This window comes from Equus przewalskii, chromosome 12 (genome assembly GCF_037783145.1).
Source record: "Equus przewalskii isolate Varuska chromosome 12, EquPr2, whole genome shotgun sequence".
NCBI classification, from domain to species: Eukaryota; Metazoa; Chordata; class Mammalia; order Perissodactyla; family Equidae; genus Equus; species Equus przewalskii.
In genome coordinates, this window is record NC_091842.1 from 4,975,822 (window position 1) to 5,000,187 (window position 24,366).

Here is a 24,366-nt window from a genome sequence, read left to right on the forward strand (position 1 = left end):
GAGTATTTACAGAGTAAGAGCAACAGAGACACTAACAGTGAGCGCCAACCAGCATGACGGAGGGGCTGGGAGGGCTGGGGCGGTGGGCAGCCGGGACGGAGAAAGCCCTCGATCCACCAGGACACAGGATCGTGGTTCGGGCTCAAACTGGAAAATCCAACTGGCAAGAAAAGCATATGGTTCAGCCTGGCCCGGGGAGGGGAGGGCGGGGGCTGGAGGTTGAACTGCCCGCCAGTGGCCGGTGATTTAATCCTAGAAGGATGGGGGTGAGAGCTCCCGGGCGGGGACTCGCGGAGATTTGGGGAGAGTGGTCTGGGGAGGGCGTGGGCGCTCCGCCCTTCCCCTCCCTGGCCCTATGCACCTCTCCCCCCTGGCTGTTCCTGAGTTACATCCTTTTACAATAAACTGGTGATGTAGTAAGCTGGAAAAAAAAAAAAAGCAAGCAAACAAGACTTGTTTTTATAGCAAACCTTTACAACTATTTGCTCTTTAAACTACGCATGACAGTATCTTTGGTAAAAAGGAGTATTTAGATAACTGATTCCAACAGGAAGTGTGTAGAGCATAATTTCAGGCTCCAGAAGGGATCTTAGTCATATAGCCTCTGCCCAACCAAGCTGCCAACTCGGTCCCGACATCTGCGTTTTCAGCCCAGAGCTCTGGCCTAAAATGCACGCGCACACACGCCCCAATGTGGTTCTCACCAGCACTCAACAGGTCCAAAACCAAACATCACTCCCTCCCCCATCGTTAGCTGCTTGATCCACATTCTCTCCCCGGAGGGGCCACTACCCGTCCCCCCCGCGTGACAACACGCACTGGAAACGACTCTCCAACAACCCAGGGTTTTCAAGGGAGGCAAGTGAACACACACCCCAGGAAGCTGCTCACCAGGCTCTCAAGAATTCAGTATCACCAGTCGTATGATTCCAGGATTTATTAAGTCTTACATGCAAAACATACTGCTAATTGCATTAGCAAAAGATCAATGTAAAAACACTCCACAATTCTGCAACGGTCAATTTAAAAAATTTTGTTCTAGTGGTTGAAAGGTCCGACCTCGTATTCTTGCCAGTGGGTAAGTTGTACAGAATTCATTAGCACGAGCATGGGGTTTACAGAACCTCACAGACCCAAAGGAACATCGTTAGGCAGGGCAACACCGGGAAGCAAGTGTCCACGGGACGAGGCGAAGAGGGCCAGCAGTGGGGGGGATCTGGCAAGACAGCGATGTTAAGAAGGTTCATAGTTTAAGAATATCTAAAATATCTTAAAAACCGGAAAGCTGCAACACATGATTTTTACACCTAGTTACTAGAAAACTAAGGAAAGCACTTATTAGCTTTGAATAAAGTAAAATGAAAACAGGAATGCACTTTTTACTAATCTACAAAAGAAGTTTCTAATGCGTTATCAGAAAGATTTTATAATACAAGGAGGCATATTGCTCATGAAGAAGGGTGCTATAAGAAAAGCACGCACTAAGTTAGCGACTATGGGAATGACCAGTTCAAAGTGGAATTAAAGGCCCGATTTCGGGCGGGGTGGCAGGCTTAGGAACGAGGAACGCTTCAGAGGACAGTTACGGATCATACCGACCGACCTTCATCGTCTGCTGCATTTGGCAGAAATTAACCTTTTAAAATTTTTACCCGTGACACTTTCATTCGGTTTAATTATTACGTGTACAATGTAGTGTAAATTAACCTCCACGTCATCATTTTGTCAAAATACTGTCTTCATCCTTTGATCACATCCAATGTCCCGCACACTCCACCCCAGGGCACCCGGGGCTGGAGCAGAACGCTTCGTGGGACAGACACGTGACGCAGAGTTCTGTTCAGAATCTCAGCAAAGCTAACACTAATTTTTTTTTAAAAAATCTCACTACGAAATCAAAAAGCTTGATCCAAAGAGCTGAGTTGTCACCCTCATCCCGTCATGAGCTACAGTACAAGGTTGGGTCAGGAACGCAGGAACTCGTCAGGGGTCTGCGCTAACCCCGAGCCGCGGGCTCCGGAAAGGCGAAGGCCTCACGCGGTTTAGTGCTTAGTGTTCTCAGCACAACGCGACTTAGTTCACAAGGTATTTTGGCAACTCTCAAGCAAGAACAGGGGCTTTCGAAAAATAAGGCTTTAAGAAAGCTGGTCATTTTAGGGCTAAATTTTAATAGAACGTGAAAGTTTGAACTCTTACACTTTAAACAAACAAAACCTAGAAATTACTGATTGGTTCAAAATGGTTTTATGGAAAAACTAATCTGTAACAAAAACTTGGCATTGAGTGCGAAGGCTCCACCGTTTCTGAGCAAAGCGTACAAAGGTTCCGAGGGGCGGGCGGGCGGGCGAGGGCGCGGACGTTCACAGCAGCAGGCATTTCCTCTTCCTCTTCTTGACGGGAGGCGGGCAGAGGACCGCTCGAATAGCTTCATCGAACACTGTCTTGAGGCCTCGCTGTGTGAGCGCCGAGCACTCCAGGTATTTGACAGCACCTGCCGAGAGACGCCCCTCTGAGTGCCACGCGCAGCGCTCCCACGGGCCCATCCTGCCAGCACAGGCGACGCAGCGCCCCCGCCCGCCCCCTGCCACGCCCGGCACAGTGGAGCGGCCCGTCTCTGCCTCCCGGACTCGACCACCGAAGGCCCTGCTGCGCTCGTCCCCGAAAGTGAGCCAGACCCCGAGCTGGAGGAGCACACTCCACTTCCCCAGACCGGAGGCCAGTCTCTGCCACACAAATGAAAACGCGTGCCAAGCAGACGTGAAACACGCAGGATTTCCTACCGATCTCCTTGGCCATGGCTAGGCCCTGCGGGTAGGTGATGGGAGTCAGCTTCTTCTCCTTCAGTTTCTCGATCGTGTCCTTGTCATCCCTAAGATCAAGTTTAGTCCCCACCAGGATGATGGGAGTGTTGGGACAATGGTGTCGCACTTCAGGATACCACTAGATGGGAAGAAAGGAATCAAGTTATGGACACGTTCCTTTATGAACTCCCTTCACCTAAACGATAACCACACGCGTGCCAAGCTGTCACCGCCCCGCCTGAGTCACTCCTGCAGGAAACGGCGCCTGCGCTCCAGCCTGGCTCACACCGCCCAGAACCACGGACTACCTGAACCCAGGCAGACCACCTGGGGCTGTGCGCTTATTAGCAAGGCAGGACTCCCAGGACCAACGACCCTCCAGAACAGGCTCGGTGTGTCAGTGAGAGTGAGACGGGAAGAGGAAGGAAAGGCCCCCGATAAAAACCACTTTGTTTTCGGTAAAACGACTCAAGTTCTTAGGTTAGAAAACCCTTCATATATTCAGGGATGAGAATGCGTGAACCATCGGGACCGAGGTCTCACCCTGAGGCCACGACCCCGCTGAGCACACCCTCAGCACTGGACCTGAAGGGCGTCTTGCACGCGGCATTTTCACTAAGAGCTGTGAAAGACGCAGGAGCAGAAAGGCGTGGTGGTCATTTTCCTGAGCAGCCCCGGAGCGCGTGACTTGAACCCAGAGCGCACAGCACTGCCGGAGCAGACCCGGAACCAGAGAAGCCCACACGCTGAAGCATCTACTTAAACTCATTACCTGCCTCGGGAGCAGACTTCCTGAAGCCAGTCGAAATAACTGAACATTTCTATCAGTAAATGCTATTTTATTTTTAACGTTTCTTCCTGAGCGTGACATTACGTAACAAAATATTTTTCTAAAAAGTCTCCACTTACCTTTGCACGGACATTTTCAAATGATGCAGGACTCACAAGAGAAAAGCAAATTAAGAAGACGTCCTATAAAAAGGAAACAGAGGGAGGTGTTTAGAAAAATGGGTCTTATAATGGCGAATGCACTTTGCTTTCTAAATGCTGCTGGGAATTTATGCTTCAATAAAAAAAGAAAAGAAATGGAAAAGAAAACAAACTCATGCTGTTGGGAATGAACCGTCGCACGCAGCGCACCTGCTGTGCAGGAGCTTGTGCTGACGGCCCCCCCTGGACCCCCTTCAGCTGCGGCGGACGGCTCCCAAACCAGAGCCAGCGCAGACACCCGGCTCCTCCTGAGAACAGGGAGCAGGGCCAAACACGCCAGCAGCTCCTTGAGGCCGCGGAGGCCTCTTTGCCATCACTGCCGACCCCACTGGGAACGTACGACCCATTACACACGGGCGCAAGATCAAGGGGCAAGGTCCTACTCCAGAATGTCTGTAAAATTTGGTCTCAGTTTCTCAAAAGCAGAGTCAATTTTAAAAAGATTATCTACAAACAGCATGCTTCTCATCACGCTCCCCATGTGCACGCTGAGTACAACGTGCATCTTGAACTGCCATCAGAGTGGCTGGCACCCGGGGGGCGGGGAGGTCTCCAGCAGTGCTCCATGAGCACGCTCCTCTGTGACGGAGGATGCTCTGGGGTGTTCGGTGGCGTCTCCTCAGCTGTCAGAGCCTCTCAAATCCACGCAGGGCCTCTGGGGAACCTGCGCCTGGAGCAGTGGTGGCTGAAGTAGACATTTAAAGGAAAAGCAAGTGCAGAACAAGAACCTGAACCAATTTCTGGCTACATGTAAAATATTTGGGTTTTTCCTCATGTTCTGTACTGTGTAAAAAGTCAAATTTAAATATTTACTTGTATTAAAAAATGCCGAAGAGTTTCTAAAATGCTAGGTTTAGAAAACATTTTCCTGGAAAATTCCAAGGCAATTATGCTACTTTGTGAAATGCACACAATTCCCAAACTAACACTTTCAATCATCCAGCTGATACTCTTGTACCTGAAAGGGAAGGAAACATCCCACACGACAGCTTTTTATAAATGACATTTGAAAAACGCCAGCGCATGCACAAGCTTGCCCAAGAACCGCCACCACGGCCGCTCGGCACAGAGCTGATTACTGTTCAGAGCAGGGTGGGGTTAGCGCACCAGCACGCACAGCCGCGCCCGGACAGGCCCCCGGCCCGCAGCCGCCTCAGTCCCGCTCCGCTCAAGCGCACAGTCCGCGGGGAGCTGCAAGGTGGAGCCCGGCGTCGCCGCCCCAACCAGCCTGGAGGCGCCCTTGCGGGCAAGGCCTCCTCTCTCGGGAGGGGGACAGTCAAGCTGGGAGGTAACTGTCAGGTTCTAGTGAAAGCAGATTTCATCGAGCGGAACCCCGACCTTGAGTGAATCGAATATCAAGCACTCAAGGGGCGAGAGGCTCAACAGGAAATCCTGGGAAAACTAGGGGAAACGAGAGGAGAGAGGAAGCTTGAAACTGAAGGCGAGTGAAAGGTTTACATACGGCCATCGGCTTGTCTTTGCCCCTGGAGGTTATATCCTTACCATACGTTTCTCCAACCTAGTAATGCACGAGAACTTCGTTTGAGTTTAGTAAAAACTGACGAGAGTAAAATCAGTATAACTCGTTACTATTCTTCATCAGAATTCCGTCTCACCCCTCCCGAGGGATCTAAACACAGACGAGGATCTAACAAGCCCAAGACGCCAAATGCCACCGGAACACTCCATCCGCCCGGCCAAGGGAGCGCCCTGCGAAGGTCGAGGACGGGGAGGACAGAGGTCAGGAATCAGTGGGAAGGCGACAGGCGCTCCTGCCCATGGCAGCGCAGGCACAGGGTCCTCCTCCAGCAGCAGGTGTGCAGGCCCGTGCAGCGCCAGCTTAGGCTCAGACAGGAAGGGTCCTTCCCTCGGCCAAGGCCCGCTGGCCGGCATCCCTCGGCGCCAAGCGCGCCTCCCCGACATCTCCGACACGAGCCCGGCGGAGGCCCGGCACACAGCGCAGAGCAGCCGTGTGTGACCCAGGCCCTCCAGGACTGCCGCCAGGTCTGAGGGCTGTGAGCACAGCTCCCCTGTGCCGGACCACCGGGCTCTCCCCGTCAGGCTCGGGAGCGTGGTGTGAAGTCAGGGACCCACATCACGGAAAGGAACAGTGCTGCTGCACCGAGACCTTCGACTCCCGCCCCCAGCAGATCTGGACGGGGCGGCCCAGAGTGATTGTTTCCAGTGTTTATCACACGCTTTCAATTAATCGCCCTGCTCCAATAAACACTGAAAGACGTGCTCTCCCAGCAGCACAGAACCCTGGAATTCTTTTAAGAGATGGACAAGAGAAGCATGTTAATTTCTTCTCACTCAAGCTTCTCTAACTTACAATTCTGTGAGCTATTTTTGAAGATCTGTCCTCCCAAGGCCTTGACATGATGCCAAATCTTTACTGTGATACAGAGACTCATGGGCATCAGCCACAAAAATGCAACTTCAAAATATCCTCTAACCACATCTGTTCTACCCTTTCTTTTTTCCTGCTGAGGAAGATCAGCCCTGAGCTAACATCTGTGCCCATCCTCCTCTACTTCGTATGTGGGACACCTGGCACAGCATGGCTTGCTAAGTGGTCTGTAGGTCTGCACCTGGGATCCAAATGCACAATCCCCGGGCCGCCGAAGCAGAGCGCAGGATCTTAACCACTGCACCACCAGGCTGGCCCCATAGGAACATCTTTTTCGATGAAGACACATGCTTTCCATCCCACGTTAACATTACACCATCTGCCTGTTCCTTCCTCCTTCCTTTTTCTTCCCCAAGTCTAAATATGGCTTTAAGGAAACATCCTAGTGCTTCTGACGCTGCTCTTCTGGCATCCGTTCGTTCCGACCTTTGCCTGCCCACCTGATGCCCCGCCCAGAGTGGCTCCACCTTGGCTGGGGTCTCTAATATGTGTCTGTCCTCGGAACCCTCAGAGGGCCTCACACCGGCCACCTGGGGCGTAGCCGTCCTCGTCCTGCCTCACAGGGTCCCCCTGTGCTCCGGAGCCTCCTTATTCCGCCTGAGCTGGCATGGGTGACAGGCCCATCTTTCTGCTGGACTTGTCCTGCCGATCTCAGGAACGTGGCATTCATCTCGGACTTCGCCAGACTCGCATTGTGCCTTCAGTGACTTTATGACTCCTGTCTCACAAACCAGGCCTCCCTCCTGGTCAAAAGTCCAGCCAGAGCAGCAGCTCTTACTGCTGCCCCCGCCCCCATCTGTCAGCGGGACAATCCAGAGAGACGACTCTGCTCTCAGCTGAAGCAGACGGGGCCTGACTTCTGGACAGCTGCAACCTCGCTGCTCCAAAAGCACTGGCCTTTCTCTCTCTTTTGTTTTATTCTCTTCCAAATGCTTTCCACCTGGTTTTACGTTCGGGCTTGAATATTTTTTTAATACAGGCATTCTGTGCACTCAGAAAAGGCCCAGGATACATAAACACAGCACAGAAAAGCAGCTGCACATGCATCATCAACGTGGAGCTGCCACGAAAACCAGCTTCAGAAAAAGAGAAAAGTGCCCTGCCACCTGGGAGCTGCCTGGCGCTCACGGCTCGGCCATGGCATGTTCCTGCGGAATGTAACAAGCCCCAGGACACCGACATCAGACAAGGTCACTGTGTGCCCCTGCTGAAATGAGACCACAAGCAAAGGACTAAAGAGAAGACCACTTCGCAATCTTGTTTAAGTATAAACAAAGACAAGTCACCGTGCAAACCGCCCAATCACTAAACACCCCCTCCCCCAGCCAAGGAGAGCGTGGGACCACTTCTGCGCCCGCACCCATCACAGCATTAGCCTCGCTTCAGCCCCACCTCCAGCTGAGAGTTATCCTAACACCCACGGAACTCCCCTGCTTCCTGCCAGCAGCCAACCCACAGCAGAGCCCCGCTCCCCAGCCCCGCCCACTCACCCACATGAGCCCAATCCCTCCCACAGCCCCCCAAGGTGTGCCCCCTGGTGGCAGAGTAACAAGTAACAGACCCAATTCTGTTTAACCACAGGTGTGTTCCTGCGATTTTTGGCTGGAGGACACGGATGCTGTGACAGCCAAGCTAACAAAACTCAAAGCCTTTTGAAAATCAAAATAGCCAAGCCAACCACGGTGGTTTTCCTTTCTACCTAACATCGCAGGGGTCTAGCTCAGTTCTTAAAAACCTTCTCCCGTCAGAGCACACAGAGAAAATGAACACACTGGCACGACACGTTGAGGTCCCGGCTGACCCGAGCACACAGAGGCCCGGGTTCTCCTCGAACAGGTTGGGCAGCACGGGGCTCTCAGAATGCGCAGGACTCAGGCCTTGTTATGACTTTCGCAAGTCACATATGCTCCCATCACACCACTAAATCCCGGAACATGCAGGCACACGCAGGTGACTGGACACAACATGACGCTGGGCTTGAGCACTATGCTGAACACGCCTTGAATCCAAACACAACTGAAGAGGAATAGGCAGGACTTACAAAGGATTTTTTTTGGTGAGGAAGACTGGCCCTGAGCTCAGATCTGTTGCCAATCTTCCTTTTTCCACCCTTCCCAGAGCCCCAGTACGTAGCTGTGCATCCTAGTTGTAGGTTACTCGGGTTCTTCGTGGGACGCCGCCTCAGCACGGCCTGATGAGCCGTGCGCAGGTCCACACCCAGCATCCGAATTGGCGAACCCCAGGCTGCCAAAGCTGAGATTGCGAACTTAACCACTTGGCCACAGGCCAGCCCCCTGACAAAGTACTTTTAAAAGGGAATAAGGGGCTGCCCCGTGGCCGAGTGGTTAAGTTCGTGTGCACTGCTTCGGCAGCCCAGGGTTTCGCCAGTTTGGATCCTGCGTATGGACATGGCACCGCTCATCAAGGCCATGTTGAGGCGGCATCCCATATGCCACAACTAGAAGGACCCACAACTAAAATATACGACTATGTACTGATGTACTGGGGGGATTTGGGGAGAAAAAGCAAAAAAAAAAAAAAAAAACGGAATATAAAGATAACTTACTGAAGAATAGAAAAGCTCCAAGGATTACTTAATTTAGAAAAATTAAAACTTGAAGGGCAATTTATACTGAAAACGATGACTGCCTGCTCCTCCTCTTGGGGAGAATGAAGTAGAAACTAATAGTTTAAACAGATTTAACTTAGTGACACAGAGCTAACCAACAGAGACGGGTGGCAGCATTAAATGACCAGAGGAAACATAACATGTCTTTTTAGGTCACAAAGACCTAAAAAGGGGTGAGCCTTGGCTAGGCAGTCGTCCAGCTGGCCCCTCAGGAGCAGGCCTGCGCAGTCAGGGATGAGCCACACAAACAGGCCTGCAGAGCAAAGAGCCAACACCTGGAGACCACCTTCCATTTGCTACCAACTTAGAGGTTTCCCCTTTGTCAACGAGAAACCAAGGCGCCAGCCTGTCACTTCAAGGCCTGCTCCTCTCGGCAGGACAGCACGGCTCACGGAAGGAGATCTTTAGGCTCCAGGATCTCAGGATTCGGGGCCCGCCCCTCAGGAGCCACGCTAACTTCCTCATCTCCAAAGGCGTCCAGGCAGGCACACCGTTAACTGCTGGCTGGGTGCTCTCGCCCCTCTGCTCTCGAGCACCCACGCAACCCTCTACGCTGGCACACGGTGTGTTTCACAGTCCTGGAGCTACTGGAGGCGAAGGGTCATGTTTTCCTCCCTTTTTGCGGTTCAAGCATTTGACAGGAAAACAGTCTACGGCCTTACACGGGAGGGACATAAAAGGCTGGATTTCCAGCCTCACACACTACGGCTTGATGCAATCTGTTACTTATCTATGAGCTCGCTGGCACACAAAGTGGGACTCTTGCCACATCACCTTTGACTTATGACTCCCTTAGAGGCAGTGAGTGACTCCCTTAGAGAAAAAGGCCGCGCCCTGCTCTGGACCCCCTGAGTCACAGGAGGTGGTTCTCATTTCTCAGCAGTGACACCCCGCCCTTCTAGATAGATCCAGGGGGTTGGGGACTCCTACTTTACCAGCCAATATGCTGGCAAATCCATTTAACATTTGGAATTACTAAGTGCCCAGTGGGTACGGAACAGTCTCCTAAACAGTGAAGAACAGTGAAGAATTCGAACCATTTGGTGATTACCGCTGATTTTTAATACTTAATCACAGTTAATTTTTAGCTAGAGACTAACTGAGAACCCCCAAGGACAATCGGCAAAAATCTACAGCTCTAAGAAGCGGTATCCGGCAATTCCTCCAGCAGGAAACAAACAGAAGACAATGACAGCTGCCTGGGAAAGGCTGTGCTCAAAAGTTTAAAACTATCACTGCTAAACAGGAAGTTCATTTAAAGAAAAAACAGAAACGAGAACTGGGTAGCCTGGAACTAATTAGTTACTTTCACCCACACTAACCCGAGACAAAGGACCGAGCCTGCCTCCCCGGGCTGGCCCCCGGCCTGCTGCAGCTCGCGCTGCCTCCACTCACAGCTCGGGAGCTCCCCAGGTCTATCCCCTCATCCACAGAAGGACGAGGCGGAGTCGCAGGAGCAGCTACCCTGCAGGCAGCGCCAGGCCTGGGCCGGTTTCTGTGCTGTACGTACAGTAACTCGTCTAACCTCCCAGAACGCGGTGCAGAGGGAGGGGAAAGCTGCGTGAGCTCACACCGCCAGGAGAGGGGCGGCGCCATGGCAACCCCCGTGTCTGCCCAACCGCGCCTTCAGCCACCTAAGTCTCCAAAGCTGTTTTAAAATAGACTTTTAAAATGAAAAACGTAACAAGATAAGCAAATAACACAAGGAAAACGACCGCTTCCTAAAGAAGGTGGCTCCTGACCATGTCTCACCAGGTGGTGCTGTGGCAAGGAGGGCATTTAGTGTGTGATACAGGAATAAACCAAGCTACAAGTTTCTGACTGGACACACTGGACACATTTTTACAAAACTGAAACCTCAGTCAACACCGACAAGATTTCGGTACTAATGCCACCGAGGATGAACAGGTACTTTACAGAAAAATAGTATGAAACCCATAAGATTAGTTACTAACTTGATTTAAAGAAACCTCATCTTAACTGCTTAGCTTGATTGTATGGTACAAAACTGCCCACAGCAAACTAACCTTGAGACTAACAGCCACTGAAGCTGCTTTAGAGAACCTCGCGATACCGGCTTCGTCCGGCTGTCCTAAACCTCAACGAAAGGACGTGTGGCGCAGAGCGTCGTCGGCAGTAACTGCCAACAACTGGTAATGCTCAAAAGTAAAAACCAACCCACTAAGCCCGGTGTGCATCTAGGGGGACAGTCACTACCGCACCAACAACTTTATTTGCTATTACTCAATATACCCAAAAGATGGCAATATAAGCAAATCCACTGGTGACATGCAATTAATGAAACACTGGGGAACTGTATATTCAGAAGGACATCAAACGTCAGTCACGATCCTTACTGTTTGCGGGTAGGAGAGGGGACGCAATCTGTCGTAATCTTCTTGTCCAGCTGTATCCCACAAGCCCAGATTCACCGGTTTTCCATCTACCATAACATTGGCAGAATAGTTGTCAAAGCTGTGGAATGGAGTAGAAATGGTTAGTCTTTAGTGGAGCGTAAGGCACAGATCAGGACCTGAGTGGCTGTCCTAGCCGGGGGCCCAGAGGACGTGTGCTGAGAAAGTTAGGAGCGGCCAGAGGCTGCAGGCCAGCAAAGACCCCGGCCTGCGGGCAGAGAGGAACCGGGATGGAGGGAAGGGAAACCCGCCTGAGAAACACAGGGCCAGCTGCTCAATGTAACTGACACGAATTACTGGCAGCAATAAAAAAATCAGAACATTAACACTTTTCTGCCCAGGAGGAAATAAAGTATAAAATGAGTCCCTTTATCAAACCCCACTTGTTGAGTTTTTCAGGTACACATCTGACTCATTTTTAACAAAGCAGCGCCTCACAAGAGCTGCGCTCTGCACTGTTTCCAGAACACCCACCTGAGTGGAGGGCGAATTAGTTGAGTCTTGGTCACTCATGCCTGTAACCCAAGTGCAGCGGAAACACAAACCAACCACGTGAGACGCGACCATGTGACGTTTTCAGAGTGAGTGTACCACATTACACATGTATTTCAATTAATTAGAAGCTGCCAGACATAATTAGTTAACTATAAGCAGCAGCACCCCAGAAAAGCCTACAGGCTCACGGGGGGAAATAAGGTTGACATTAAAAATTACTACAAGTAGCCTAGAGTAGTTTCATTAAAAAGAAAATCGGGCCTTGCAATTCAAACCAGGGCGAGTACCAAACAGAACCCAATACACAGCAGCCTTTCAAATAAAACTCCCGAATTCATTTTTACATACTCTTAAGACTACAACTTAGGGTCTGACTACACGGCAACAGCAAAGTCAAGGTCACAGCAAGGTTCCAATGTGGTTCACAGAATTTAAAGACCAAACCAGCTTTCATAAAGAAAAGGTTTGTGTGGAATTCTGCTTCTGTAAGAAAAGGACAGATTATTCAATTGATGGTATTGTGACTTTTTTGTCCATCTGGGAAAAAGAATCAGGTGCCTGCCTCATATAATACCGAAAAGTAAATTCTAAGTGAATTAAAGATAAAAACTTCAGCCACAAAAATCCTAGAAAAAATACTAAAGAGTATTTTGGCATCGCTGAAGTAGGAATGGTCTTCCTAAGTAAGACACAGCAGGGGAAGGGAGGAGTGGCACATTTAGATAAAAATGTTACTCTTCTCCACGGCAGAGGACACCATAATGAAGTTCAAAGACAAATGAGAGACAGAAGGATTAATGTTTCTTATATACAAAAGTTCCACCGGTAAGAAAAAATTGCACTAGAAAGGTAGGCAAAGGATTTCAACAGGTAATTTACGGAAGACCACAAAAGGACAGTAAACATTCAGATTTTAACCTCAGTGGTGATCAGAATGCAAATGCGGAGGTAACTTTTTTCACTCGTGTTAACCACAGCACGCACTAAGGGGCCATTTCGGTCACAGCTGGACACAGTGACAGCTGTTTCGACAGCAACTGGCTGGTAGCTCTCCAAAGTTAAAGTCCCCCTTCCCTTTGGATGGGGCACAATTCCACTTCCAATAAACCATCACATGTGCACAAAGACACGTGCGATGATGTTTCACACAGAACTATTTGTAATGCCCGCCCCCCAAAGACCTAAACAACCAGGGGCTAAATCAGCTGTAGCATTTCTGTCATTAACAACTGTTAATGATTTAGCTCTGTCTGCAAGTCTGGATAAGGAAAGACCCCACCACAAATTCGGGACAACGTGGACAGTATAATTCCACTATATTAAAATGTGCGCAGGACACTCCAGAGAGCGCCTAAGTGTGTGTGCTGTGCTTGAGGAGGGGGGGCCAGGGGGGCGGCTGTGGGGACAGAGCTCCCCTCGGGCGCAGGGCGGCACATTACGAGGCTCGGCTCCAGGGGCTCCCAGCAACCCCACCACTAGAAAAGCTCATTTCTGTCTCCACCCAATTCTGCTGCCCACAGGGGATAAGCAGCCCGGCAGCCAGTCCATCCTCCCACACCCCCTTCCGTCCCCCCACACCCCTCCTCGCCCCACACGCCCTGGTTTCAGTTCCAAAGCCCATACCTCAAGAGTGACATGTAACCATCGGACTACTTGCCAGAAAAGGCCAATTAGAACATAATGGAGTATTTCACGTTCCCGTTCCTTGATCTTCCACACACAGAGCCCAGAGAGCCAAACGGATCTGAAACTTGGACACTGAAGTCTATACCTCACTGTCAGCTAACTTTCTTTTGTTTCCTGAATGTCTAAAAAATCAATGAGGGAAGCGGCACGCTTCATCACTATGCGGAAACTTTACATTAGATTAAGTATTTTTTAAAAGCCTAAATACCTTATAATTAGACTCTGATGAATGTTTGAGAGGAAAATTAATCATATCAGTTCATATGAGGATTAAGAATGGCTTTATAAAGCAAAACGAAGGTCAAAGGAATCCGAAAAACATCACGGAAGTCCACGCCCGGGTGGACTCGAGCTACTCACACGGTGGGGATGTACTCTCCGGGAAACGCATTGGTCGTGTAACTGATCAGCAGGCACGTCTTACCTACAGCTCTGAAGAGAGAGAGAAAAACGGGGTAAGGTGCTTAGTCAACATGAATGTAATCCTCACTTTCACTGTTCTGTTAATAATTTATAGAAAAATCAAGGAGTATACACCAAGTCCTCAGCATTACAGGAAACAATCAGTTCCCATAACCTTTTATTTAACACTACACGTCTATTTTTATCCTGAACTTAAAGTCAACAAACCAGAATTTCTGAGAAAGGCAGTCAGGAGGTATGTGATATGAGCACTAATGGTCACGAAACAGTTGTTAAGTAAGCACAAGGCTCAAGAGGACCAGTTTTCAAACGCAAAGTCTCTTCTCCCAACATCTGTAGAAATCTTTCACCCAAGAGCCTTCTAGTCTATCCCCACGTTATTCTGATGTATTAAGATGCAAACACAGGCTTCCTCTGCGACTTCCACCTTGTTGCTAAGTGATCTATTTTGCCACCTCTGAGCGGCAGCTCCACCCGCCCCCCTTGCCTCCGGCAATCAGTGGCACCCCGTTCTCTTCATGGAGCGCTTAGTCACTAACCCCCACTCGAACTGCTCTCACTTAATTCATCTGCACCTCCCCAGCCCCATCCTCACAGACTCCCCCAAGTTCTCAGAGCGGCTAACGTGACATATTCCAGACGTATTAATTAACGGCTCAGGGCTGCTGCAGTCAACTTCCCAAACAGCTGCAGAGGAGGAAGTAAAAGGGAACCGTGTGGAAGCACGTCCTCCGGGGACGGGAGGGCCTCCTGCACAGCAGGCAGGGGGCACAGCGGGCCGGCTGGCAGAGGTCGGAGTGGTGGCTGGAAGTCTCCCAGCCACTGAAATGGATTCCGAGAGAATCTCACCTAAAAATTAAGACGATCACTGCACCATTAGCCAGAAAACGGTCTCCAGATTTTACAACATTCATGGGTGACTTCAAGGACTTCCGAGAGCCCAGAGTCCCCGGCCTCCCAAGGGATCACCAGATGCTCTCCTTAATGAGCCCATCTCCCCGTCATGATGACACCCTGGGGTTCTGAGTCCTAAGATTCTGCCATCCAATCTCAACGACTACGAATCAGAATTCACCATAAAGAGGTTAAGTGCTTTTCTAATTTCCCTGCACTCTGAGCTTAAGACAAAAATCTCACCACAGGCAGATTACAGGCCCAGCCAGTCTTGCCAATACTTGTTTCCTTCTCAACATTATTAAAGGCTTAACAAAAGTTGGAACTCCCCACGCCAAAGACCTCACAGGGTCAAACATTACATCACCAGGAAGAAGCTTCCAACTCCTCAAGGCTTTCTAAACAGGAATGACTCACTGGCCGTACATTTTGCTAAAAGCCTAGAATGTAAAAATAAACCTGTAGGAGCAGGAGCCTAAGACCTGGAGTCATGATGCTGGATTTGAGACCTCTGGCCAACTCGATCACGTACTGGCTGGACTTTTGGGTAAGTTTGAACTTCCTTACGCCTCAGTTTTCTCAACTGTAAAATGGATGCAAAACTAGCAATTCCATCACAAAACTACTGTGAGCATCAACTCAAATTCGGTCTATACCAACAAATTGTGTGCCATGCCAGAAAGTGTACTAGGTGCTGAAGAGATTGCGATGAACCAGACCTCATGGGATTTATGCAGCTACTGAACTAAAAAGTGAAGAAAGTAGTCATTACACAAAACGACAGGCGTGCTAGTGGTACTAGATACCCTGGAAATGTACAGCAAAGGGATCTAACCTAGTCTCGGGGGCGGTTACAGGAGGCTGCGATGTACGCTGAGACTTAGGAGTGGGGACACGATAGGGAGGAACATTCTCGGCAAAAGCAACAGCATATGGGGAGGCCCAGATGACAAGAAGCCCCATATAACCTAAGAACAAATAAGGGGGAAGAAGCAGAAGAAAACCCGAAGAGGGGTCCTCTCTTCCCATTAAGGACATGGGACTTGATCCTAGTCGGGAAGTCACAGAGGTTTTCAGTTGCCTTTTGAGGAGCAGTCTGATGCAGTGGAAAGAGGGCGGAGGAAGCTGGGACCGGAGGCAGGAAATCAAGGGAGCAGCCGCTGCTGCCTTCCAGGAACCAGCGGGCTGGTCTGGACCAAGGAGGGGCTTGGGGTGAAGAGAAGGGGCCATTCCAGAGCTGCCTGGACGTGAGGCTGAACAAGCAGGACTCCGCCCTGGACTGGACGTGGTGGCTGAGGAAGAGAGTGGAGTCTAAGGCCACGATCAGAGAACCTCTTCTGAAAATGACAAATGCTGTTGCGTGAAAATGTGAACAGCTATGGCCTCATAATGTCAAGAATAAGCAGCTATAAAGGTTTTAACTGTTGTGTTAAAATGTCACACTTTCCTTAAGATCGCGTCCTAAGTCTCTTCCACATGTATGCGGAACAAAGCCACTATAGAAACACGACCAAGCGTGCTTCAAATGCTCTGAAATCTCCTTTTCTGAAACTTCATCTTCAGCTGAGGCATCATCTTCTGAAAGGTTTAACTGTAAAGGAATTCAAGGTACTGGCAGAACCTGATGCTGATGGCAATTTTATTACCAATCATTATGTGCTATAAGTCTGTGTTCAATAAGAAATTAAATTTTAAAATTGACTTCTGGGGCCGGCCCCGTGGCCGAGTGGTTAAGTTTGTGCGCTCCGCTGCAGCGGCCCAGGGTGTCGCAGGTTCGGATCCTGGGCGCGGACATGGTACCGCTCATCAAGCCACACTGAGGCCGCGTCCCTCATGCCACAATCAGAAGGACCCGCAACTAAAAATACACAACTATACCGGGGGGGCTTTGGGGAGAAAAAGGAAAAATAAAAATCTTAAAAAAGTAAATAAATAAAATTGACTTCTTAAATAAGCACATGTCCAACCTCTGATTCAAATATTTACTTATTTTTTTAAACAGATAAAAAGAAAACGGTTGTGTATCTCCCATCAGTGTATTTACTCACTTCTTTTAAAGACACTCCACAAACACACACCAGAGGCAAATCAACATCGGCTCCGGGCAGCATCACAGCTTTCCCCCACAGGAAGAGTGGAAGCCGTACTTGGTCACAGCCCTAACTGATGCTGGGCAGAACTTCTGGAAGTTCCTATCTGATTTGGAATTTCCAACTTTATATATTAACTGCTCAGTTTAACCTCTTTTTTAATGTTTGTAAGACCCGTAACTCTGGTAAAGGAACGTGAGTCTGGTGGAAGAACATCCACGTGAGCCCTGTTTTTAACCCATCTGTGCTTCTCCCGCTCTACCGGGTGGAAATAACCAAGACTAAAGCCAATAATCTAGGTTCCTACTATGGTCTTCATTTTCCATTAGGAGAACTTTAAGGACACTTTTCACTTAGAAATTTTTTGGTAAACTTCAGCGTTATTTCCTGAAATCTATAAACCAGAACTTAAAAGCACATATGATCGATCTATCTGGAAACACTGGCAATTTTCTCCTGTTAACAAAGGGATCCAGGAAGCTCAAAAAGAACTTTCTCCATTGCCTTTTTAAAAAGAGATAAATGACCTCATAGGACAGAAAAACTAGATTTCTCCAATGACTACTGTAAACCAAAATAAGAGGGCTGTATTGATGTCTGAAATATCCTAAATCTTAAGGGCAAATTAAAAAATGTAGCAGAATATGCATTGTAAGTATCAAATATATATTCATACTTACGGCATAAATGCAAGGCGCTGCGTGAAAAGTCCTCAATTTACACTGAGAAATGGGGTTTGGGGATTCTGTGACTACCAGCAGGCCTTCAGTAAACGCATAACTATGCAGAGAATAAGTTCAGAAAATGTATAAACTAATAGAGTAGTGCTACAAAAACACAAAACCCAATCTGAAATTCTGATGTTCTGTCACTAGCAGGGGACATCACAACCAACTTACAGAAAGCCAGCCATTATCACCACCGGAGGCTTCAAAAAATTCAGATTCTGGGTAGTTTCTAGAACACTCAAAGCTGAAGATGCTCCATGGGGATGCTCCACAGAGCTCAAATCTGAAGCAGCCGACACGCTAGATGGCTCTTCTAGAACCACCAAGCCTAACCCTGGGGTAGCTAATATTTGGGTCAGCTGAAAATAGAGAATTCAGAAACAGGAATTTATATCTGACTGCATATCACCCCCATTCTCCTTCAAAATCAACTCCTCTATTAAATCCTCTCAGGAAGACTGGCACAGATGTTAGCTCAGTGCTAATCTCCCTCACCAAAAAAAAAAAAAAAGAAATCCTCTTAAAATATTCCCCAGTAATGGGAAGATAGGTGATAAAGCAAACAGAGCAAAATGCTGATTACAGAATCTAAGTGGTGGGTATATGGGGGCTCAGTGCACAAGTCCTTCAGCTTTTCTGTATGTCTGACATTTTTCATAAAGGTGCTGGGGGAAAATATTCCTCCTGATGCCTGTGGTCACTGGCTCAGTAGCAGGATTCCTGATAAAACATCTCCTTTCTAGGAAGACTAAAATTATCAGATAGAGCTACCTGGTGATGCAGAGGTGGAAAAGGAGGGAGCAGTAACACGGGAGATGATTAACGCAAAAGACAGAACGGCATAAAAGGCGGCTTTAAGGTTTCTAGAAGTGGATTCCTGATACTCCTCCACTGAACTCAACCCCCAACTTTTACTGGGATTATCATTTGGGGAAAAAAAAAAAAAGAGGATTACGTATAATTTTACCAATCAAGATCAGAGTCGAACACTAACCCTAAATTTGGAAGCCAGTGCGGAATTCCAACGCCTTTACAAGAGGTCAAAAAGAGGCAGCCCCGGGCCTCCAGACCAAAATATACAGACAATTCATGAAGTGCTTACACATCCACAGATCATACCGTCACTGACTGTTCCCCAGAAGCGGGGAGCGAGTGGTGCACATTCCTGTAAAGAGGACATCACGGAAGGCATTTATCAGGCTCAACTACAAAATTCCTGGACAGCACTGGCTACATCAGACCCTGGGCTGGAGAGACCACTAGCCCAGCCTGGAGCGAAATGAGGGGGGCTTCAAGTCACGCCTTCTAGTCAATCCAAGCCAGAACCACTAAAGATGGTTGTTTATAAATATTTACTGTGACTTGCTGTCTGACCTAAGTAAAGCTGAGAGACAATCTGGGGCAGAGGTCCCCCAAAGAAAAGTGACGGTGCGTGTGTTCGGGAAGGACTAACAGAATTAGAATCAACAGAATAAAAAAGCATCAATTTTTATCTCATATTTTACACTCACAGTGAAACGATGTGCTATATAGGAAATAATGCATTAGAAGAATACAGGCTAACTGATCCTAGTTATAAGAAGATTATGACATAGCTTTTAACCATAATTCCCAAGAATATTTTTAAAATAAGGAAGCTTGCAATTTGTGGAACCTCGGTTTGCGTTCACTGCTTGAACTTGCCCTTAATTGCCTGAAATTTCACAACATGAAGTGACTTCTGCACCCCGCAAAATTTAGACCCACACTTACAGCTTTAACGATTTTTTGAATAAAGAACATTCCAACTATATCAGCAGGAAGATATCTTATCTGGGTGAAAGCAGAAGAACATTTTTGGTATGGAAAATTATGTGTCTAGATTTTTCAGTGTATCACCCCTCATTCAAAGTAACACAGCTCACATTTTTTTGTAAAGGTACATTTCACTTCTAACAGGGCTCAGCCCTAGTCAACATCAATGTCAAATACACTATCAAAAAACTGACTGAAAAGGCCAGGAACTGTGTTTTAGGCCTAACACTCCCCTCACGGAGCCTAGGAGTGCCTCACAGTAACAGAAACAGCAATAACAATAATAAATAATAATACTGGCAGCTGGCACTTGCTCCGCGGGGCCCAGGCACCTGTGAGGCACTTAACATCCAACATCTTGTTGAATCCTCACGACGTCCCCTAGAGGCACCTCTCTTGGGGGATGAGGGACACGCTCAGGGTTTCCCCATAAATGGTGAGGCGGGGATTTAAAGGAAGGATCCAAATGTCACAGTAGACATTCAACAAGTATTCGACTCCACAAGCCAAAACACACAGTCGAGGCCCACAGGCTGGAAGCACTTTTAAATAAACTAAATCTATCTGCTGCAGCTTATGTTTCAGCAATCTTCAAGTAAGAACACGACATTCTATGGTTAGATACTGAACTAGCAGCAATCTGATTTTTAAAAAAACTAGTGAGTATTATTTCATCATCTAAGCATTACTGATCCAGCATTTTTAAGGAAAATTCAGACAATTTAAAATGTTCCTAACACACAGTGACATGTTTGGCTAATTTATCACACAAAACGATCAAAGCTTCATTTGAACGAATTTACCGATTTCACTATTAAACCAACTAATTAGATATTTTTGCCCCACGTGAAAGTAAAGCTTTCTTTTAAAGGTTAACAACAAAAAAGTACCATACATATTTCCTAAGTGGGTGAACCTTAACAATTTTTAGTTATTACATGCAACCACGAAGGGTTAACCATCCTCCACATCTGGGAGTCTGACAAACCCGACAGACCAGCATCTTTAAAAAAAAATCAGTTGTCCAAGTGTCCTTCCCGCATCTGAATTAGTTAGAGAAACCATTTCAAACGTCTAACTTCCAGGGACCGAGAATTCACAAATCCACTGCGAGGCACAAAGGCAACTTCAGTCCGAACGACAAGTTTGGGGACTATCCACCAAAAAGCAGCAGCGATGCCAGAACCCTCCCTTCGACTTTCCAAGACTCCAACAACAACAACAAAAAAATATGCACCAGTTGCATTCCGAGTTGGATGAAACTGGTAGTAATTCCTGGAGCTTCCTTGTTCACGCTCCACCGCTCGAGCAACGCTGAGACACCCAACTCTGCTCGGATTACACTGGGATGCTTGTTTCCAAGGGAGAAAAAAACTGCATAAGACAAGTCTTGTCTTCCTCGAGGGCCTGGACCGACCCAGCGCAGACAGTCATGCAAAGAAACGCCTTGAGTCACAGGGCAGCTCGGCTCCGGGAGCCTGTTCCGCGACATCCCATCCCGAACGCACGAAGCCAAGGCCCATCTCTCTCTCTCTTTTGTTCCCCCCCCTTTTTCAATGACCACATCACGTTCAGAGACAAAAACAGTCTCGATCCCACCCTGCTCCTCGCAGTGACAATCTGAAAAGTTTCTCCAGGGAAACAGCAAAAAGGATCATTTAAAAAAAAAAGAAGAAGAAGAAGAAATCCTACAAGTGGCGAAGTACCACCCGCGGAAGACATCCCCCACCCGCTGGTCCATCAATGGGGGGCCGCGGCACCGGCCCGCGCCAGGAGTCGGCAAACGTCGCCCACCCGCGCGGCGCCGCCCCCCGAAGCTCTCCGGGGGGCTCCAGGGGGGTCACAGAAAAGCCCAGGGAGGGTCCTTTTGGGGAACGAGGCGGCGCTCCCAGCCCCGCTCCTCCACAGGCCGAGGCGGGCGGCGGCGCGGGGCGAGGGCGGAGTTCACTTTCCCTCCTGCCCGGTCCGGGGGGACTGCCCCCGGAAAGACCCCCGGAGCCCGTCCGCGCCCCCCGGACCCCCGCGCGCAGAGCCGGGCCCCCCGCGCGCCCCCCGCGCGGCTCGGCGCGCACTCACCCGTCTCCCACCACCACACACTTGATGGCCTGCATCTCGGCCGCTCGCGGGGCCGCGGAGGCGAGGAGCTGCGGGCGGCGGGGCGCGGGGGGCCGGGGCCGCGGAGCACGCCGCCTCGCCCTCCGCCGACTGGAAGCCGAAGGCCAGCGGCGGCCACCACCCAAAGCTGGGGAAAACTGCAGAGAAACAGGAAATGGCCGCTCCACTCACATCCGGCCGCCCCTCCCCCGCGCCGGCGCCGCCGCTCCCAGGCTCCGGGGCGGGGCCGCGCCCGCCCGCCCGCGCGCCTCCCGGGGCTCCTCTCGGCTTCGGGGCCGCTCGGCAGCGCTCGGCAGCGCTCGGCAGCGCTCGGCAGCGCTCGGCTCCGGCCGCGGGCGCGCCTCGGAGGGCGGCGGGGCGGGGCGGCCGCCATCTTTGTGCGCGCGCGGAAGCTGCCCGGCCCGGCTTTGGCCTCGGCCTCGGCGTCGCCGGGAGCCTTAGGGTGCAGAGCCCCGCTCCCCGCGCGCCCCCCAACTGCACGCCGAGGCCGTGCGAAGGACGTCCATCTGTCCTCTTTATGTGATATCTGTATTTTCTGTGTTGACGAGGTCCTTCTAGAAAATTCGAAACCTATAACTATAAAGAAGACCATCCACCACACCATTATTCCGGGATAACAGATGTTCGTGCAGCCAAAATTAATTGTTTTGGACGCATTGAGCGTTTACTGTGTCCTTTTCCTTTGCACCAAGTTCTGGAGACAATGTTCGATATTTTGGTGTATTTCCTCTCAGTTATTTCTTTATGTGCAGAGCAAAAATGTTTAAACAAAATTAAGAAATCGTGCTGAATCGTTTAGGACACTTTTAAAGGCTGCTTACTCTTCGTTCCGTGATGCGCATGCGCCTCAATTTAACCAGTGCCTCTCAATGTCCCCATTTGAGAAACGATGCTGGGATGCTGCGCAAGAAGCTTTACAGCCTCATTTCTTTGGACGACGTTTCCCAAAATGGAGTGACTGGGATTTTGTTTTTTTTAAAGCTTTTAGATTTTTTACTGCATTCGTTCCCATCGACTGCTTGAGAGTGGACCCTCCAGGGGAGGGAGTGGATTTCTGCTCTTTTCATCTTGTAGGTCTGCTCGTCCCGTAACGCACTCCGTTGCTCAGTATTCTAACAGTTTTCTGAAATCACACCTTTTCTACACAAGTTTTTTTTTTTTTTTTTTTAAGCATGTTTGTCTTGCAGTAGTTTCAAAATAAACGTGTTCCCAGGGCAAAGGACAGCTTCCCTTTTGGTCTGTTCGTAACCATCTCCCAGGAAGAAAACTTAAAGGTTCAAGGATGCTAGGGCAACAGTGCTGATGGAAATTTCCAGGGACTGTGACAAACCTAAACTCCCAAGTGTACTTACATTCATGTTTTTAGACCAGGAGCAAATAAAAGGGAGGAGGCCTCGGGTCGATAATTTAATTCAACTGAACAAACGCGTTGAACGCGAATGCTGGTAATGGACCGATAGGAAGTGAACCAGATAGGGATGCAGTTGCCAGGATACCAGCCCACTGTGCTCAGTGTGCTAAGAGGGCTACAAATATGGTGCTTACCAGGAGGCAAAAAAAACTATATTCAAGATTAAGAAAAAAAAAAAAAGGCTTTCATGAAAGAGATGAGAGTGGAAAGATGGGTCTGGGTAGGATTTTTGGTGTGTCTTGATGGAGTAAGTAAGAAGAAAAGAGTTTTCCACAGAGAGAACAAAGTCCTGAAAGTTAGAGACTCAGGGGCATCCTGAGATGTGACACGGAGGGAGCCAGGCATGTGCACTGCTCCAGGGCTAGAATCCAGAGAGGTCATTGCAGGCTGGATTACGGGCTGCCTTGAGCGTGGACTTTATTCTGATATGACATGAGTTGTTGAACAAACACCTGACGCAGCCACATTCAGATCATTATTTCTCTGAATGAGAAATTCAGATTAAGTGAAAGTTCACCATACGAGAGGTTTGTGTGTAAAATAACACGATTAATGTACAACCCACATATGAAAATCAGCTTTAAGTTAAAACTGAGTTAATTTAAAACTTTTCTAAAGTTGGCCTTAAGTGTCTGTTTATAATGTTCCCCGTGGCAACAAATGGTCCAAAAAAGTTAAATTAAAATTAAAAAAAACAAATATCAGACTATGTGTGTTCCTGAATGTGCTACATAGTTATTTATCAAGTGCCTACTATGTATGCAATTTATACCCTACTAGGTCCTTCATTCAAGGTCAATCATTCATTTGGGTCCAGGTCTTGGAAGGTCCCTGCCCTCAGGGGACCTACATTCTAGCCGAGGAGATGCGTAAAAGGCAAATGAATATTTGATATGTGTTCCCAGATTAACATGATGGATTGCATGCAAGATTCGATTTCACTTCTACCAAAACCCCACTAGAACTTCAGAAAAGGAATAATAATCGTAAAAAAAGACATAATCTTAGAACAGAAAGAAGTGGGGAGGAGACAACAGATGTTGGAAGCTGGAAGGTGCGGACAGACTGGTTGTAACTGATTTAGGCGGCTAGACTGGCAGTGGAAAAGCTGATCAACATCAGATCTACCCCAGGGAATCATCAGAGGGCTGGGACCGAACTGGCAGCACCGGGCACTTCTGGAAGAGAGGCACAGGGCCTGGAAAACAAAAGAATTTAGGCCCTAGGCTGAATCTTGACCCCCTCCAACCTCTTCCCTCATGGCTCCTGCTGACAGCTTCCCTCAGAATAGGAGGGTGGAAGGTGGGGGGCTCTCGTCTGGGGAACCTGTCTGGCCCAGGAGGAAAGACCAAACACACATCAGCATGGGGAGGGGGCTCCACGAAGCCTCTCCCTCCTTCTGAGCTTCCTATTAACGCTTAGTTTCTCACTCTTGATCAGCAACAGACAACCAAGCATTAAAAGATATATAAGGAATGGGGCTGGC

The 24,366-nt window shown here is 49.0% G+C and overlaps 1 protein-coding gene across 2 annotated transcripts; it reads right to left on the bottom strand.

Annotated features, from left to right (window-relative positions):
* Positions 1-922: 922 nt before the first annotated feature.
* On the bottom strand, positions 923-21,713 carry RAC1 (Rac family small GTPase 1). 2 transcript variants are annotated; one of them, XM_070567423.1, is made up of 7 exons: positions 21,431-21,679; positions 13,786-13,857; positions 11,188-11,305; positions 5,254-5,310; positions 3,711-3,773; positions 2,781-2,940; positions 923-2,491 (listed from the first exon to the last, which is right to left on the bottom strand). In XM_070567423.1, the coding sequence occupies exons 1-7, from the start codon at positions 21,463-21,465 to the stop codon at positions 2,361-2,363; spliced, it is 636 nt and encodes a 211-aa protein (XP_070423524.1). In that variant the 5' UTR covers positions 21,466-21,679; the 3' UTR covers positions 923-2,360. The 2 variants fall into 2 exon arrangements, with proteins under 2 accessions (XP_070423524.1, XP_070423525.1); XM_070567424.1 differs by lacking the exon at positions 5,254-5,310 and having other exon boundaries at positions 21,431-21,713.
* Positions 21,714-24,366: the final 2,653 nt, after the last annotated feature.

What these genes read in the sequence shown, in the direction of transcription:
- RAC1 (XM_070567423.1), bottom strand. Translation starts at nt 21,465, where the DNA reads ATGCAGGCCATCAAGTGTGTGGTGGTGGGAGACGG. An exon ending in TGTGTGGTGGTGGGAGACGG is followed by an intron (nt 13,858 to 21,430) that starts GTGAGTGCGCGC and finishes CTCTCTCTTCAG; the next exon opens with AGCTGTAGGTAAGACGTGCC. An exon ending in GGAGAGTACATCCCCACCGT is followed by an intron (nt 11,306 to 13,785) that starts GTGAGTAGCTCG and finishes TCCATTCCACAG; the next exon opens with CTTTGACAACTATTCTGCCA.